The 18,656-nt window shown below is 41.9% G+C and overlaps 1 protein-coding gene and 1 long non-coding RNA gene across 4 annotated transcripts in view; both read right to left on the bottom strand.

The window, feature by feature from the left end:
- Positions 1-3,882, bottom strand: part of ldlrap1b (low density lipoprotein receptor adaptor protein 1b) — a 113,743-nt gene extending 109,861 nt beyond the window's left edge. For 2 of the 3 annotated variants that reach the window (XR_014570867.1, XM_083792314.1), the window contains exon 1: positions 3,544-3,881. Coding sequence is in view for 2 of the 3 variants with exons in the window: in XM_083792314.1 (XP_083648440.1) it covers positions 3,544-3,787 (244 nt within the window). In the remaining variant the exon portion in view is untranslated. Of the gene's footprint in view, positions 1-3,543 lie in introns of all 3 variants that reach the window. The other variant, XM_083792315.1, reaches the window with a different exon arrangement.
- Positions 3,883-14,311: 10,429 nt separating this feature from the next.
- LOC310878173 lies at positions 14,312-15,387 on the bottom strand. Its single transcript, XR_014570871.1, has 3 exons — positions 15,190-15,387; positions 14,500-14,563; positions 14,312-14,465 (listed from the first exon to the last, which is right to left on the bottom strand). It is a non-coding gene; the product is annotated as an uncharacterized lncRNA (long non-coding RNA).
- Between the last annotated feature and the right edge of the window lie 3,269 nt (positions 15,388-18,656).

Below are 18,656 nucleotides of genomic sequence, written 5' to 3' on the forward strand. Positions count from 1 at the left end.
CCTCTACAATAATGTTTCAAGTTTACACATACAAACAAATGACACAACACAAACACTTTATTTTAGAACACACCCAAATCAAAATCATATTATGGCGCGCATGTTCAATCAATTATTCCATCAAAGCAAAACTGAATAAACAATATTAGTTTGCCTCTTCGACAAAAATAAATCAGACTATCCAGGCATATTGATCGAGCATCCACCTCGGAGGACAGTGTCGGCAGGCCAATCACAGGCAGGCGGGGGCGTTACCATGCCTATGCTCGGACACAAACGGAATTCACGCGTACTATAGTCACAGACAATCCACTGACCACCGTCGGTAAATATATGCCCTTTGGTTTCCAAATGGTGCGACGCGAAACCTCGCTCAAATAAAGAGACTCTGCAAGCGAATATATATATAGGAGGGGTGGACGACGTCGCTGCACGGCGCATTGTGACTCGCGGTACATCAGGACAGTCACATTGAAAAACATGTCTTCTGATGAGATTTCGTTGTTCGATCGCATCGCTGGCAGTGTGGATGGGGCGTAACCCAGACAGACACCAGGCAGGCAGGAAACTACTGTTTATGTTTGGTGAAGGGCTGGGCATCATGTGCACAAGCTGGTAATGAGGGGTTTACACTAGCATACAGCCCATGTAAGCACAAGATTAAGAATAATGACTAAAACTGCCAACAAATAAAAAATTAGCATTTTTGCACAGAAAAGTCTACATCCAGGGTTTGGCAACCTTTTTGCCATGTTTTTATTTTCTTGATAGTCGGCGTGCAAACGTCAATGTTAAGTTCAATTTACGAAACCACATCAACATAATACATTTCCAAAGGATTTCGATTGTCCAAATATACGGTACATGACAACCTTTAATTGTTTCGTTTTTTTGTCATAGTTTCCTTTCACATCAAGACACAGTAATGATCATTAGACTCGCCCCAGTCAGAGTTCAGAGGTTGAATTCACGTAGAATTACAGATATACAGAAAGAATTAAGAATACAGATGCTTTGAGGGCGTGTGTAAACACAAACATTGAATTCCATTGACAATGAATGGCCAGCTTTGAGTGTTTGTGTAAACGAAAACGTTGCCTAAAAAAAAACACAAACATTGAAGACTATGGCGAGGACGCAAATTGTGATTGGCCCGGAATGAGATGATGGGAGAAGTGAAATTGTGATTGGTCGAAAATGAGACGTATGTATGATGACGAAATGATGATGACCCTCACTTCACACGGGTGTGATTTTCATTAGGATTATACCGGTGACGATAACCCTCCCATCACGTGCCAAATAATGTTGGCACTAGTTTTGCAACCCGCTCTTCGGAAGCCGAGTAAGACAGAGTTACGACAACTCCGTTCACTTCATGGGGCGCCAGTCCAATGGCGGCTCTCCTGCATAGACTCACTTCTATTGGCGAATAGTGACAAAAGGCCTGAACCGGAATGTATTGGGAGTCTATATGGGCTTTTTTTATAGTGACAAACGAGTTTACATGAACCACCCCACCATTGGAGGACAACAGTGGCGTGCACAGACATTTAGAGGGGCAGGTGCTCAAGTGAAAAAAAAGGGCACCTTGTGCAGCACATTTTGGGGCGGGAACCCATTTTGGTGCTTTAGCTATTGAAAAATAGCAGATCTACAAGCTCGGTGGCGCGCTACGAGCTTGTAGGTCTGCTATTTTCTTTTAATCGAAGAACCACTGACATAGAAACATAGCTTTAGATTGTGGGGGCCTAAATAATATAGTATAGAAGCGTTTTGTATCAAGATTTGATCAATGTCATTGCATGGTCCACACATTACAAATTAAGAAAAAGAATAAAACGTTGTTTTTTTTTTAAGAGCAAAATTGCCAAAAGGGCAGGGGTGCTCTAGCACCCCCTAGTGTCTATCTGTGCACGCCACTGGAGGACAACACAACCGAGGCCAGAGCAGAAGCATTGATCCCCTGGCCTGCTGCAGTGGCTCATGGCACGTGTGGCACGGACGGTGGCATCATGTTGCTGCCAACAGTTGTATTGTCTTACAAAGAGAGAGGAGAGGAGAGGAGAGGAGGGGGAGGCAGCTCCTATTGTGAAACCAAAACATGAAGGAAGGCTACTACCAGCAGCAGCTTTAGTTCAAAGCCATGCTGGCACAGTGTGCATTTCACGCCTCGCGTGCACCCAGCCAGACTGCCGAAGAAAATAAATGCACGCAGGTCCTCCATAGTAAATAAATAATAACGCCCAGGACCAATTGTCAAATACGGATATTTAAAAAGGAGAGTTAAAAATGTCTGAGGAGGAACAAAAGTCCCGTTTGATATGGGCAGAAAGCCGTGTGTTGAACCCACAGAGACCCCGATTATTATAATTTATGTATTCCTCACTATCATCTCCCCCCCACCCATTATGTATCGCCTAGCAACAGCTTCGTTGCTAGGGATATGGAACCGTGTTATCAGGCTGGCATAATTATGGACGGGTTCTGTGGGCATTCATCATTCTTTTACACTTTAATGTTTTCCAGCAGCACCAGTCCAGTCCAGATAAGTTAGATTTCTCTCCGTGCACTTTCCCAAAATAATCTCTGCGTGCATCAGAACAGTGACGTGGCATACTGTACATATACAGTAGGCTACCGTCTACGTACGAATACGAGGAGAATTTGAGGAGACCGCGTCATCAAAACTTTTAATCGGACGGAACACTGCCTGCCCTGTATCAAAGCTGGAGATCCGATCCGAGGGAGATTGGAATATGATATCCATTTGAAATCAGACCCCACAAATAGCACAATATAATAACAATTTGTATGAAGTCATCAATTTGTCCCTGGATAGCCTATCCTATCTTATCTCTGTCTGAACTCTCTGAACACATTGGTGGTGGTAGATCTCTGCGCGTGGCGCAGGCAGCTCCAATGTGTTTTGCTGTTGGAACTTGGAATCTTGGATGATAAACAAACAACACCCAAACAAACTGCGCTGATCCAAGTTCACCCATGGCTGCAAAACGGAACACATTCTGCACCGACCCCACAAAAACTACAACAATCGACAAAACTACAAACAACCGCTGCATGGCTTCCACTCTGACAGGCAGCTATACAATGTATCCAGATGTATCCACACACAGCTCTATGGTCAGGTTGACAGACAGACAGACAGACAGACAGACAGACAGACAGACAGACAGACAGACACTACAACACGACTTGCAACAATAAAGTAACCAGTCCAGCCCCAGAGCTGATCTCATCTGCTAAAGCCATCGTCAGCAGCGACGCGCGCACGCAGCGGCACCTTGTCTTGTCATATTCTGTAGTACGACAGTGGTGTGTGTAGTGTAGTCGCTTGCCGAAAAATAACTATCCCCAAGCCAGCCTTACAACCGTCGCTAATGGTTGGCTTGATGTGATGTGGATATAGTTCTTTTCACGCAACCGAGCGAACAGACACTGACAGCCCTGTCTGTCTTCGCGCGACGGATAATGTATTTACTATCATGACGACAACAACAAGCGATCGATCTTCTTACTTACTTTTATGTCTGCCGACACCCCACGACTGTTTGGCTATGCTGGGGCTCCGGATGATCGCCCTTCCAGCCGATTTTAAAGCGTCCATGGCGGCGGCGTTAAATCCACAACGGCGGCGCAAGGGAGCCCCGACAAGCGTCCGTCTGCGTCTCTCTCTGCCGCCAAACTTTTCCACTTGTTTCCCCCCTCGCCTCGGCTCCGCACACAGACAGACACGGCTCTTCTGGATCGATGGATGGATTAACATGTCCGTCCCCTCTGGGGCGGTGTTATTTATGCAAATTAACCGGATAATGTAACGTTGACGCGTGCGTGTTGTTTTTTTTTTTTAGTGAGGGGATCACGCGAGCCCGCAGCAGAGCTAGTATGTGTGTCCTCTCAGGCGGGCGGTGCTTATACTAGTATTACTGCCTGCTGCCTGGTCCATTCCATTCAGTACGACACGATCATTTGAGCAGCTCTGCCGGCTGGGAGAAGTATTTTCTTTTTTTCCACCCTTTTCTTTTTTTTCTTTTACTTATTTATTATTTGTTTACTTTTAATACCTCAATATGTCACGTGGATTTATTGAGAAGGTTACTATTGTTTTGGTTCTTTCACTAAATACTGAATATATAGGCCTATATATATATATATATATATATATATATATATATATATATATATATATATACTGAATATATAGGCCTATATATATATATATATATGCTATAAATATCCATCAGTAATGACTGTATAATGACTGGCTTAAACAAAGCAATATAATTCAGCTAGAATTAACAGTCACTGATTGATTGATTTATTTATTAACAGGTTGCAGAATGACAGTACATTTCAAGCACAACTCAATACAAAAAAGCTGTTAACTGTGAGTGGACGACACCATAAAGCATTACACTTGTTTACAGTATAGGGGCCTGTACCTGTAGGGCCCACCATTTTCAATTCATCATCACTCAGGTGAGTTCAGCCATAATACACACCCCTTATACTGTAATGCAGGGCAGGTGTCTGCAACCTTTTTTTAATTGAAAGTGCCATGTTTTTATATTCCATAATTGATAGTGCGGTGCGCTAATCCATGTCAACATACATTTAAATTGTCCACGAATATAACCTATAACACTATAACCCACCTATCTATCTCCCACTCCTCCCAGAGTTCAGAGTTTGAATTAATGTTGAATTATGTTCAGGATGTAATTTACATAGCCTACAAATGTAAAAAAAAAATACTCTCTCTCAGTCAGTATTGTGCCAGTGATCTTTGTTCCAATGCCGGTTTAAACGTAAAACCAGGATAAGACGACAATTATGCCATAGGATATTCACAATATCACCATATCCAACAATCAGATGATATAGGCCAGGGGTGGGGCAACTTTGACGATGGAGAGGGCCAATATTCCACACTCACTCCAGAGGGCCACATTGCATATTACTGTCGTAGCAAAAATAGCCGATCTACAAGCTCAAAACATGTTGCACTGCGACACGCTTTGAGCTTAGTTCAGCTATATTTGTGCTATATTTTAATTTAAATCCTGACGGGTTTTTTTGCTGTTTGAATTGGAATCCTGAAAAGTAACATTATTATTTTTTATTTCAAATGCATTTATACTTATGTTAACTTTATGAATTTGAATACAAATGCATTGAACATAAAAAAGACAATAAAATTAAAATACTAGTAATTCAGCTACTAATATAGTCATTTAGACTATAGCCTAATTAAAGCGGGTTTGGAATAATAACAGCTGAAATCAATAGTATATCAGTATTCTGATAAATTGTAAATGGTGCATTTATATAGCACCTTTATCCAAGGCGCTTTACAGAGATTGTGCATTACATTCACCCATTCACACACACATTCATACACCGATGGCAGCGGAAACCATGCAAGGCACCAACTAGCACATCGGGAGCAATTAGGGGTTCAGTGTCTTGCTCAAGGACACTTCGACAGTAACTCTGGGGGAGCCCGGGTTCGAACTGGCAACCTTACGGTTACCATCCAGGCACTCTACCCCATGAGCCACCGCCGCCCCTAATATTAACCTGAGGGCCACATTAAGTGATGGTGAGGGCCGCATGTGGCCCCCGGGCCGCCAGTTGCCCATGCATAGGCCTACCGTAATAGCCTCATATCACAATATTATACATTATCCATACGGCCCAGCCACCCAGCCCTAATCCTATAAGTGTATATTTGTATCCACCTGTTCACTGCGATAAGAGCACATGCCTAATGGTTTAGTCCAGTGGTTTTCAACCATTTTCATATCAAGGCCGATATTAGGTTGGTATACCATTACCAGGAGAGATAAGGCAAACGTTGATCAAAATGGCAATTCTTCGACTTTCTCTAATTGTGTAGACTTACACTAAATCTATTAAGTAATGCAGATCTTTAACTCTTGAGAGCATAACATGAACCCGTAAGGTGAACCACTCAGCATCAAAAGGGTTTGATTGGGGGGTCAAATCAACTAATCAAAATGATTCCCGAGCGCGGCACGGCTGCAGCTCACCGCTCCTTGGGCTGCGGCTCACCGCTCCAAGAGATGGGTCAAATGCGGAGAACAAATTTCACTGCGGTAACGTGTGTGTGACAAATCGTACGACTTTGACTGTGTTTATCTGGAACTCCCGTGTTTCATTCTCACTGCTATTGCTGCATAAAATGACACTTTGTTCCCCCCCCCCCCAGCAGTAGTGGAAGTAGTACTCTTTTCCCTACTTGATTAAAAGTAGCAATACAACAATATTAAAAATACTATGTTTAACAGCCTATTCAAAGTTTGCGGAAGACATCGAAACATACTTACAGTATAACAAATCAAAGGTAATAGCACTTTTATACTCACTCAATCTACACCAAATCTGCTTGCCAAAAAAATAGTTGATCCACAAGATCTCGCAACGCGTTAAGTTGTGGCACGTTGTAAGCTTGTAGATCAGCTATTTTCGGCGACTATTCCCACCAGAATAGAGGGTATATATATGCGCATGCATAAAAAGTGAGTGTCAAATAGAGCGGCAAAGTGAGAGGCAAAGTGAATTTAACGTCGCTTAACGTTGTTTAATGATGGGACTTTTTGTAACAACTCATTCAGACAGTCTGCCTTCTCAGTAAAGGGGCCAAACCTTTGGAACTCCTTGCTATACGGTTCTAAAACTAGCGACGAATGGTAACCGTGTTCTACACAGGACTCAAACTATGGTTGAAGTCAAATCAACTATGCTCAACATGTAGAGCGTCTGACTGGTTACCCGAGTGATTATGTTTACTACAAATTGTGCAACTGTGCACAAGGGTTCTTTCTCAATGAGAACCCCCTGGCCATGACATCCGTCTATAATGAACTTCTCTGAGCTGTCATCAGCACACACTGTTAATGTCTCTCTCAGTAAGACAACGTTCGAAAACATCTGGTGTCACATCATGGCATTTACATAACCGCTAATGGGTTCTGGTACTCAGAATTTATGGGAGGCACAAATGTAACCAAATGAACCCACCTCCTCTCCACCCTCTATTGTGCTTAGATTAGAAGGTATGTACCAGTGGCGGAAGGTTCCTATAACGGCAGTGGGTGCAGCCACGCATATTTGCGCTGCGGCTGGCTGCTATTAGCTCTTAAAAGAGCCGTTGTGTTGTGTTATTATTTTGCCAGTGGGTTCTTCTGCTCCTGTGCACCCCCGGAGTTGACGCCACTGGTATGTACTGTCCCTCTTCACCGCACTATCCATTTGAACCCTCCAACTTGGCGCCAGCGACCCTTCAGTCCAGGTCAATTTGGTTGTATTTGTACCTCCCAGAGTGTTCAGAGAGATTTCTATGTCGTAAATCCACAGCTGTGGCCTATGAGCTATAGGTATGGGCTACAGTACATGACAAACATTTGGATAAATTACCTTTACAGTATAAAGCAAAGCAAAACAGAGTTATTCTGTAAGGGACAAACTGATGTGCACTTACGATACAACACGATACGATACAACGTTATTGTCAGCTTGCACTGAAATTTGTTTTGCGTCCACATGACGTCACCGTTCAAGATACAGACAAGACAGACACAATACATAAAGATACATTACAGCCAGGACACAAATTACAGAAGCAGACAGGAACAAGAACAATAGAACATATCCTCTTTTGGTTTAAAAGCAGAACAGACTGGTGTATACAAAATAATTCTTTAGCCTGTTTTTCTTATATTCAGGGACTCTAAGCCGCCTCATGGAGGGCAAATTCAGTCAGAGTCTTGACTCTGTTGATTATACTGTTTGAAAGACAAAATAATATAAATGTGCTTTCATTATTCATAGTTCTAATCTTTTGAAGCAGTTGTAGATGCCATTTCTTTTCTCATTTCATTCACATGCACACGCAGTGGTTCACATGAACACCCTCTGAAACCGTTTCCAAAAGGAAGGGTGATTGATCAGGGTATTTACTATACCGTCCGTAAACACGGAGAGAAAGTGGAGTGACTTAGGGCAACTTTGACGATGGAGAGGGCCACTATAATTCCACACTCACTCCAGAGGGGCCACAGTGCATATTACTGTCATAGCAAAAGTAGCAGATCTACAAGCTCAAAACGCGTTGCACTGCTTGCGACACACACTTGTTTTGAGCTTGTTAGATCAGCTATTTTTTGCTATATTTGAATTGAAAACCTGAATAATTCTTTGCTATTCTTTAATTGGAATCCTGAAAAGTTACATTTTCATTTCATTTCAAATCCATTTAGTTATAGTTATGTTAACAGTTTGACTGTTTTTTACGATTAACCCGCATTTTAATCAACCCCCCTTCACTGCCGAGATTGTTGTATTACCTTTAGAGCATACGCTGAATTATTTGGGCTTTTAATCCGCGAAAATCCATCAAAAAAAGCTCCCGTGGTTTGTTATGATCTGTGTGTAGCATCCACCATCTTGGTGCACGCGGAAGACGCACACAAGATTGGTTTCAATGAGGCGTTGCACCCAATGCATTTCCATTGGCCTCAATTTCCCAGAAGCCCTAGCAGCCCACAGCATGTGACGATTTCCGGTTTTGTCATCTCAGCGAAGGCATCCAGTCTCATACTCCGCTACGAAGACGGATTTTCTTTTGATTCATTACATTACGGCGGATTAAACACATAAAACAAAAGGCGGGTATGTCCGATACGGCAGCGACATTAACCTGGAGTAATCCATTCAAGGCACGGAAACTGTTAACTTTATGAATTAAATACAAATACATTGGACATAAAAAAGACAATAACATTTGAATACTAGTAGCAATTAGCTGAAATCAATCAATGTTCGGATATTAACCTGCAGGCCGCATTAAGTGATGGTGAGGGCCGCATGTGGCCCCCGGGCCGCCAGTTGCCACACCTACAGAATCTCTCGATTATAGACCCATTATCTCAGATGGAACCAATCACACAGTTGAATTTGATGTAGATTATTGCACTGCAATGTGTGGTCCAAGAAGTAGTTAAGAAAAACCTGTTAATTTTGTAATTTCAAGTGCTAAATCCCTGTCAAACAGGAACTGGGAAGTGAAATAACACTCAGGATTGAATGTAAAACCAGCAGTGTTTATATTATGACAGATTATGATTAATCTACAAACATGGAGAGAAAAGTGAGGAGTTTTCTATTTGTACTGCATGTCTTGCTGACAACGTTAATTAAGGATATTTTGAGGGGAAACTGAGGGAATGATGAGTTAGCCTTTCATGATTACAACATCCTATTTGGCTCCAACAAAAGGAATGTCATACATAAATTCCCAATGCAACACGTAGCCTGAAAACCCACCTTTTCAGACTCCATCATGGCCCATAGCACTTACCCTAACCCCTTAGATAGCATTTCTGTTGGCTTAGATACCATTTGACACAGATTTATAGCATGTTATGTAGACAGCACTATAATTGTATTGTATATAGTCACAGCACGCCATAGTACATGTATAGCATAGTAGTAAATATGTATAGTTTATATGTATAGTGTATAGTTTCATTATATAGATATTCCACTGTTACTTTCTTAGCTTACGCATGTTTCATGATAAATGCTTTTATGTATTCCCATGCTTTTGTTCTTGCTTAAATGTAAGTCGCTCTGGATTAAGAGCGTCTGCTAAATGCCTAAATTGTAAATTGTAATAGAAGGCATCTTTTATGCATTTAAATTGACTGTCGTCCTTGGCCCTTATCTCAGAACATTCAATGTATTATCATCCAACTCAAAATGAGCGACAGCTCATGACTTTGTTTCTTTTTTATAGTACTTTGTGTATCATCACAGTCCATCAAATCATCACACAGTCCGTGCAATATCTATGCTGCCGGGGGTTGAAATATTCAGATTTTGAGAATGAGGGTTGACTCAACCCTGCGGCAGTGGCTCAGGGGTAGGAGTGGCTGGATGGCAACCGCAAGGTTATATCAGTTCGAACCCGGGCTCCCCCAGAGTTAGTGTCAAAGTGTCCTTGAACAAGACACTGGGCCCAGGCGGTGGCGTAACCGTCTGGGCACCCGACTGGTAATACAGTCGCAGTGTGCCGCGGGTTCGTCTCCCGAGCCCGACACGGCCTTTACTGCATGTCTTCCCCCATCTCTCTCCCGTTTCCTGTCAGCCTACTGTCTGTCCCTTCAAAAACTAATAAAAAGGCGTAAGCCGCAAAAAAAATATCTTAAAAAAAAAAAAGAACAAGACACTGAACCCCTATTTGCTCCTGATGTGCTGGTTGGTGCCTAGCATGGTTTCTGCTGCCATCGGTGTATGAATGTGTGTGTGAACGAGTGAATGTAAATATGTACTGCATCATTTATGTAAAGCGCCTTGGATAAAGGCGCTATATAAATGCACCATTTACCATAAAGAGCTTGCTCAACCCGGTTGACCAAGGACCCCCGAATTGACACTCATTCAGCCCGCGGACCCCCATTTGAAAACATATGCCAGGGATCCCCATAAGCCATAATCCCCATAAGCCATAATCACGGCTCTAGCAGTGATTGTCAACCCCCAGTTTGGTCTACGGACCCCATTTAATAGCATTTCTATCTCTGGGACCCTCACTTTATTGTAAAATCAATGTCAATTTAACTCTGAGAGTGTACAAATGGAAACAAATGGACCCGGTAGGGTTCATTTGGTTCCATTTGTACACTCTGACCCATAAGGGCCCATTTGGTTACAAACTCATTTAGCTGGGGGACCCCCTGGAACTCCCTCAAGGACCCCTGCTGGGGGTCCACGGACCCCACTTTGGGAATCACTGCTTTATAGCATATTATTTAATTGTTCAACAGCCCCAACAACGTTTACCTATAAGCTCTTGTGGCTCTGAGAGAGAGAGAGAGAGAGAGAGAGAGAGCCCAGAAAGATGGTTTCCATGGCACGTTGCGATAAGATTGTGTTGCATTGGGAATTTATGTATGACATTCCTTTTGTTGGAGCCAAATAGGATGTTGTAATCATGAAAAGGACAAAGTGGTTCTCGACAGAATTAATCACTGGAGAGTCTCCGTTATAGTGGAGGAGCTTAGGGGGATATTTCACGCTAATTCGTCTAAAAGCGCCACATTTTGCACAAAATGTAGCCCAGGCCGCAGTATTTTAGAGGTTTCACTGTTAACAGGGGTTACAGGTAATGTAGGAGGTGGCCAGGTGGGTGTCCTTTCTTTTGTATTCATCATGTGTTTCTTTAGTTGCTGTTAGGTAAGAGACCTGTGTTTGTTGTGTGTTTGGACAAGGTAAGCATAGGGTGCCCACCCCTGCATTTTATTTAACTGTGTAACTTGTAAAATAAATCAATGTACTTTGGCTTTTCAACTGGTGTTGGCTGACTGTAAATGGTGCATTTATATAGCGCCTTTACATAGATTAATTACATTCACCCATTCACACACAGTCACACACATTCATACACCAATGGCGGCAGAAACCATGCAAGGCACCAACCAGCACATCAGGAGCAATTGCCAATTAGGGGTTCAGTGTCTTGCTCAAGGACACTTCGACACTAACTCTGGGGGAGCCCGGGTTTGAACTGGCAACCTTGCGGTTTGCCATCTAGCCACTCTTCCCCTGAGCCACGGCCGCCGGTGTATTTTGGGACTAGGTAGGAGGGAGTCCATTTTTGTGTTACACCTGGTGACCCCTATAGGCCAGGTTGTAACACTCTAATGATTTAGCTAGGGCGCCCGAGACGGCGACCTTCGGGGCCACCATCCAAATGGTCACCAACCTATAAGGCAACATTTTCTATTTCTGAGTGGTGCAACCACTCCTACAACCAGCAATGTCCGTGCGTATGCGTGTCTGTGCGTATGCGTGTGTATCTGAGCACGAGTGTATGGCTTATTAGTACCAGTAGGGGGTGCCAGAAACAGAGAGAGGGATAGTGCTGCTAACCTTTGGGGTGTGAAAGAAACTATGAAAAAAAATAAAAAATAAACAAAGGTTGTTTATATGCTGAATTTGGACAATCGGAATCTGTTGGAGATGTATTATGTTGATGTGGTTTCGTGTAACTAAACTTACAATTTGTTTGGCACGCAGACAACCAAGAAAATAAAAAAATCACACCCGTGTGAAGTAAGTGGTGCAACTCCGTGTGGGGGTCCCCAGGGGGGGGGGGGTCCAGACCCACAGGAACGCACCCAGGGTGCCGGTCCGATTCCGGCGAGCCGCCCCGCGTCCGGAACGGTTGAGAAATGACGGTCAACGTGTGGGGGTCCCTCTACTGTACGCTCTACTGTACTGTACTGTCACTGTACTGTACTGGCACACCTGAAATCACCATATATACAGTTAATAATGTGATACCCACACATACCCAGCCAGCCAGCCAGCCAGCCAGCTAGCTACCCAAGCTACCCACACATAGTCACTTAAGGAAGTGGTTTGCACTGCTTAAAAACATGGCACTTCATGTTAAAAGGGTTGCCGACCCCTGAATGTAGAGCAGTGGACCCACACAGCCTCTCTGGTTAATGTGGCCCCACATTAATGGTCTTTCAGTGCCCTCTGTTGGTTGAAGTGGCAGCCAACTCAATTTGTAACCTCAATCTAAAATATCCAAAAACCCATTCTCTTGCACGCACGCATTGGCACTGATAGTACATACAGGAAGAAAGGAAAATGATTAAAGACGTAGGGAAATTACCTCACACCGAACCTGACATTGGGCGACCTCTGGTTAGAGGCCCTCAGTTAAGTAGACAGTTGGATATAGAGCAATTTACTATCTAAACTGAAAGATGGATACAATGTATGTAACCTAGATACCATACCCTGATGGAAAATGCTGTTTATTTTTATTTTATTATTATTTATCTTCTTACTATGTTCATTAGTACTTTCAAACCTACTTTACTAATTACTTTTACTGTCTTGTACTGTCTGTCTTTGTTTTATTTGTCTTGTTCTGACCTTGATTGGGGGGGAGGGGGGGGATATTTACATGTCGGATACAACAAAATGTACACGTATGTTTTTTCATTTATTCATCAATAAAAATCTAAATAAAGTTAAAAAAAAAAAAAAAAAAGACGTAGGGAAATGAAAAATACGTTTAGAGCATATATCCGTGGTCATCACTGGCCCCTGTTAAATCTGAATCCCCCCCCCCCCCCCCCCCCCAATTGTGGCTCACCTGGTCTCGTTCTCTCTCCCTCCCTCCTAGGCCAACTGAACTCCACCAGGGAGAGCCTACAGCACTCTCCCCCAACTGAATAAAGTAGTCACTAGCTCTCTCTCTCTCTCTCTGCTCTGCCCACAGGACTGCATGTGAATAGAAGCCCAAGCCCCTGCCAGGAGGAACCCTATGTTGACGTTTTGCCCCGTTTTCCCCTTTCCCTAACAATTTAATAAAAGACACTTTAAAGTTTATGTTGAATCTGACTCTGAGCCTCTTATTGTATTGTGAATCTTGCCTATTCTCCCCTGGGTCGCCAACAATATACAAATGTTATTTCTCTTAGAGTTAAATGAACACTGAATATGTTACTGTGTACTTTGACTGTCCCCCCCCTTCACGAATCAGGGCCAGCTTGTAAGCCTTTTGTGAGCGTTGGGCTCTGTCCTCAGCATCGTCTTCACTTTCCACTAATCAAATGGGTGGTGACTGGTGAGGTTATTAATTTAAAAGTACAACTAAAGAGCCAGGCTCCTTGGTGGGGGGGGTCTTCAAAGTGTTGTTGGTCCCCACAGCGATGATTCTTCGGTTTCCTGTGGCCGGGCCTTATTTTTCTGTGTACAATTATGTGCAGGAAGCAGGATGTAATTTGTAGATGTGAGTGGCCTTAATTTAGCAGGCTAAACTTTAGGCCTACAAGAAAAAACGTACACGTGTGCCAATGTTGGCACCCGTGCCTTAGGTCGCCTATCCCTGGCATACTGAACATATAGTCGACTCAGTACATGAACACTCCTCATCATGGAAGTTGACTTTTAACCCATTCTGACCTGAGATCAGATTCATACGAGGTTTTCCACTGGGACACTGGTCTGATGAACCCATTCTGACCCGAGATCAGATTAAAAAAATGTCAGTCGTTTTTTTTTAGATTTTTCAAAAATAGCAGACCTACAAGCTCGTATCGCGCCACTCGGTGGCGCGATATGAGCTTGTAGATCTGCTATTTTTCAATAGCTAAAGCATAACATGATGCCAACACCAAAATGGGTGCCCGGTCAGAATGGGTTAATAGCGAAAACCAAATAGTAAATGAAATGAAAATTCAGATTCCAGATTCAAACATTTGTTTTATTGTTAACTTACATCCCATATATTAAGTATACGAGAGTATACTATCCTTGAATGTTCCTTTGTGGAGGGATCGTTGCTTCATGGCCAGGTTCACCATGTTGCCTCTCAGATAACGATTGCTGCTCTACCTCTTGAGCCACAGTCGCCCCGCCCCTGCAATCAACCCAGCCACAGTTCCTCCAGCGCTGGCGGCAGCTGCAGTCCCTGCTGCACCCAGACCAGCCATACCTATAGGAAAACATGACATAATAATAATAATAAACTTTATTTGTATAGCACTTTTCATACATAAATGCAGCTCAGAGTGCTTCACAGGGCAGGACAAAAATAAAATACAATAAAACACAAGTAGTTAAAATGATAAAACAATAGCAGAGAACAAAACTGAATATAAGAACATAAAATAAATAAAAACACATAAAAAAAATAAAACTCAACTAAAAGCAAGGGTGAAGAGGTGAGTCTTGAGTTGAGATTTAAAAATGTCTACAGAGGGTGCGTGTCTGAGCTCGAATGGAAGTTTATTCCAGGCTGTTGGGCCATAGAAGCAAAAAGCTGCCTCACCATACTTTTTTGTGCACTTCTTTTTAGGCACTTCAAGTAGGCCAGCATTGGAGGACCTGAGGGGGCGGCTAGGGACATATCTAGGTAGGCAGTCACATACCGCTTTGTTAGTATATTCTCAACAGATGAACATATCGGTCCTGGTTTGCGATTCTGATTCTGCCGATGCAATGACATTCCGACTCAAGATATTTTGACAATAAAGCGTTTGATTCTGTCTCAAAACATATTGACACGTAATTAAATGTTTTGTTGTAAGGTATATGGTTAAATTAACAAAAGATAATCACCTGTTGACGTTAGAACTGCGAATACAATGTTTTATGTTCATGATTCACAAATGAGGACCCGGCCTAGATAGCTCGGTTCCGGGCTTAAAACAATTTTGATAAATATTTTCAGAAATCTATATAAATCAGAAGGTCACTGGACTTTGTGTCCTAACTTGAACTCTTGATGAATTTAAACTTATATTAAAGTTTACAGTATGTATGTAACTCTTTGATCCGTTTTAACTTTTCAGCCTGATTTGTTGTAAGGTAAGGATAAATTAAATAACATTAAAAAAAAGAATAACCTGTTGACGTTAGAACTGCGACTGTAGAGCCTGCGGCCACTCCTCCTCCATTTGCGATGGCAGCTGCTGACATCATAGATGCAGCAGTGGATCCCGCCGCTATTCCAACTCCACCGAAACCAAAAGCCCCCAGTACAACAGGGGCCAAGAAAACGCCACCTTAAAATGAATAGAAAACAGAATTACATTTTGTAATGTTTGGGTAGAGGCTACTGGAATAAGCAAAGCATGCATTGGGCTATAAATAATGCAGAAATTGAGGATAACATTGTTCAATATGTTTGATATTTTAAGATATGTCCATATCAAAATGCGATAAACCTAAATTAAAAAATCTTACCAACCGCACCAACCGCAACAGCTAATCCTGTGACTAGAAAGTAAGAGAGAGAAAAAAACGTTATACATGATCATATGCATGATAAAATAAAAGTAATGACAAGTTTAGCGGCAAGCAGGTGAAGAAGGCTATAGCTTTGTAGTGGGAAGTATTATCTGGAGTGGAGAATCTGAAAGTGGTTGTGGGGGAGAAGATGAGGAGGAGAGAGCTGGAAGCCATCCAGTCCAAAAAAAAACCCATCCCAACCCACTCTATTGGAATATAGTTATTTATATTTCACATTTCATTTCATAATGTTTAAAAAGCCGTTTACAAATAGTATTATTATTTACAGTTTAAAAAGAACCAGTTGGGAGTTAAAAGGATTGAATTGATTTAGAACAGCTGTTTTCTGTTGCTATATTCATTTACGGGGTTTTGCTGGAACTGCATTTCCCATAATGCATTTGATACTAGCGCCGCATATCCGGTTAAGGAGCCGCTCTTTCTTTTGTTGTACTTGTTACACCATACGAGATACGAGCTATACTAGCAGACCAGCCGAAAGAAACCTCTTAAGACCAATGATACCTAAAATACGTTCATATTGCCTTTTTCCTGTTACGCTTTTTTCCCCTTACATAAACTGGAACGTGAAACTTCATCCACAACATCCTGTCAAGTCTTTTCGATCTAATAACTATATTAGGTATTAAAGGTATATTCAGTGATTTCACTCAAAAAACCTTAGGTTTCGTTTTTGGCTGTGGGACCCAGCCTTTCGTCCAATCAGGATAGAGAGTCAAAAACGAAACCTAAGGTTTTTTGACCCCCAGGGGTTAACTGGGGACAGGGAGGAACTCCTTATATGGCCAGCACACTCTATAGTAGGGAGGATTATCACAACAAAACAAAAAAATAAGTGATATTTGAATTAAGTGAAATCACTGAATATACCTTTAAAGGTGTGGATATAGGCCTATAGGCTATGCTGCTAACTATACAGCTGAAATGAATACACATAATAAATACAGGATGATGAACAAAGATAATACAAATGCAGTAGAAGGATGACTGAAATAGCAGTACAATATTATGTGGTGGACTGCGGTAATGGACTATGGTCAAACTTAGCCCTCCAAGCAGAACCCAAATGCTACTGAAGTTTCTGACATTTGTTCGACCCAGTGCATTGGGTCCTGTTCCTCGTCGTCCATGCCACCTGATTAAAACATTTACTGGCCCTGTTTACATGTTAAAACGCCTCCCCGCGCTGTTTGACGATATTCTTCAGTATGAGGCTTTCTGAATATGTAAAGTATAAGTACACATACATACCTTTGCGAATATCTCCTGTGGCGCGGAAGCCGTTAAGTATTTTTAATATATGTTTGCCCGATTTGGAAGCTTGGATTCTTCTTGTTTATTGACACCTCATTGTACCGCCTATCTGGCTAGCTAGTGGCGCTATAGCTATGACACAGCAGATCAGAGGCAGGGACGTAGCCTCACAAGCCAACCGCACACCGGGAGGCGGTACAATAAACGGTAAACAAACAAGAAGAAATAAAGCGACCAAATCGGTCAAACAAAGATTAAAAATACTTAACGGCTTCCGCGCCACAGGAGATATTCGCACCGGGATGTATAGCTACTTAAAGTTACCGAATTCAGAATAACTCAAGGAAAATAATGGCGTCACATGCCGCGGGGCCTATTATAGAGAGAATCTCCACATCCGCATTTAGGAATTTCCATACGAAAATACAGTAGCGAGCAGGGACCCAACGTGAAACTCAACAAAATATCAAAAAAGTTTTACGTAGGGTCCCGAAAGGGGCTAGGTCAAACTTAGACCTAGAATGCCTGTGATCATTTAATTATACTTCGTATGTGAAATACTGTATATACTGTATGAAACAACAAGAGCCATTCGGGGCTAGGTAAAACTAAGCTAGACAAAAACAACAATGGTCTATCAAAATTATATGTTATATAAAGACACATTCGATTCGATCTAAATAAGGTCAGGTATAATTGCAGCCGTTGTACTCACGTAGACCCATCTTCCTCAGTCTGAGCAGCTGATGGTTTAAACTGCGTCAGTAATAAGTATCATTTCCTGAGAAACGAAAACGAACTATGGACCAGAGCTACGGTGGCCCCAAAGGCTCAATTCCATCCGGCTACATGTATATGGAATTTTAGCTTTTAACATTGAACTCTAAAATTACTAAATTTAGTCATATCACAGTGCACCCATACTCCAGACTAGGGACAGAAACGGTGTCTGTTTATCATTAGCCTAATTATATCAATGATTAAAACAAGACAAGAAAATGTTTAGGCCTACCGTTTTATTCTGATAAGTGAACTACAATTTGTCCGTTTTTAAATGTCTTTAAATGTTCTGATGAATTGAAAATGGAGGACCCTTTATGTACAAGTCTTAGTGCTTTTTCTGGTTTTATCCTTTTAGCAGATTTTGTATTGAATTAGTTGAACTGTAACCATTCAACAAACTGTTAATACAATTTTCAATCAATCAATCAATCAATCAATCAATCAATCAATCAATCAGTCAATCAAAAATCACTTAAAAAATACACACCAGCCAACACAGACACCTTCTTGCACTGGGCACTTTCAAATAATGAATGGAAATATGCAATAGAAAAAATAAATTTTCTTCAATGCACTTACCTAGTAAGTAGAATGCTAAAATAAGGAAGTTTCACTATAACAGCAAATTCTGCATTAATTTATGTTTAAGAGAGCAATAACGTCTCAAGTGAAAAAAATGGCAACAAAAGCAATCAGAAAAGTCAATCAAAGATCAAGTTTTCTATTCAGGATCTCCT

Source organism: Protomyctophum parallelum, assembly GCF_964188405.1.
Source record: "Protomyctophum parallelum genome assembly, chromosome: 20".
Lineage (NCBI taxonomy): Eukaryota > Metazoa > Chordata > Actinopteri > Myctophiformes > Myctophidae > Protomyctophum > Protomyctophum parallelum.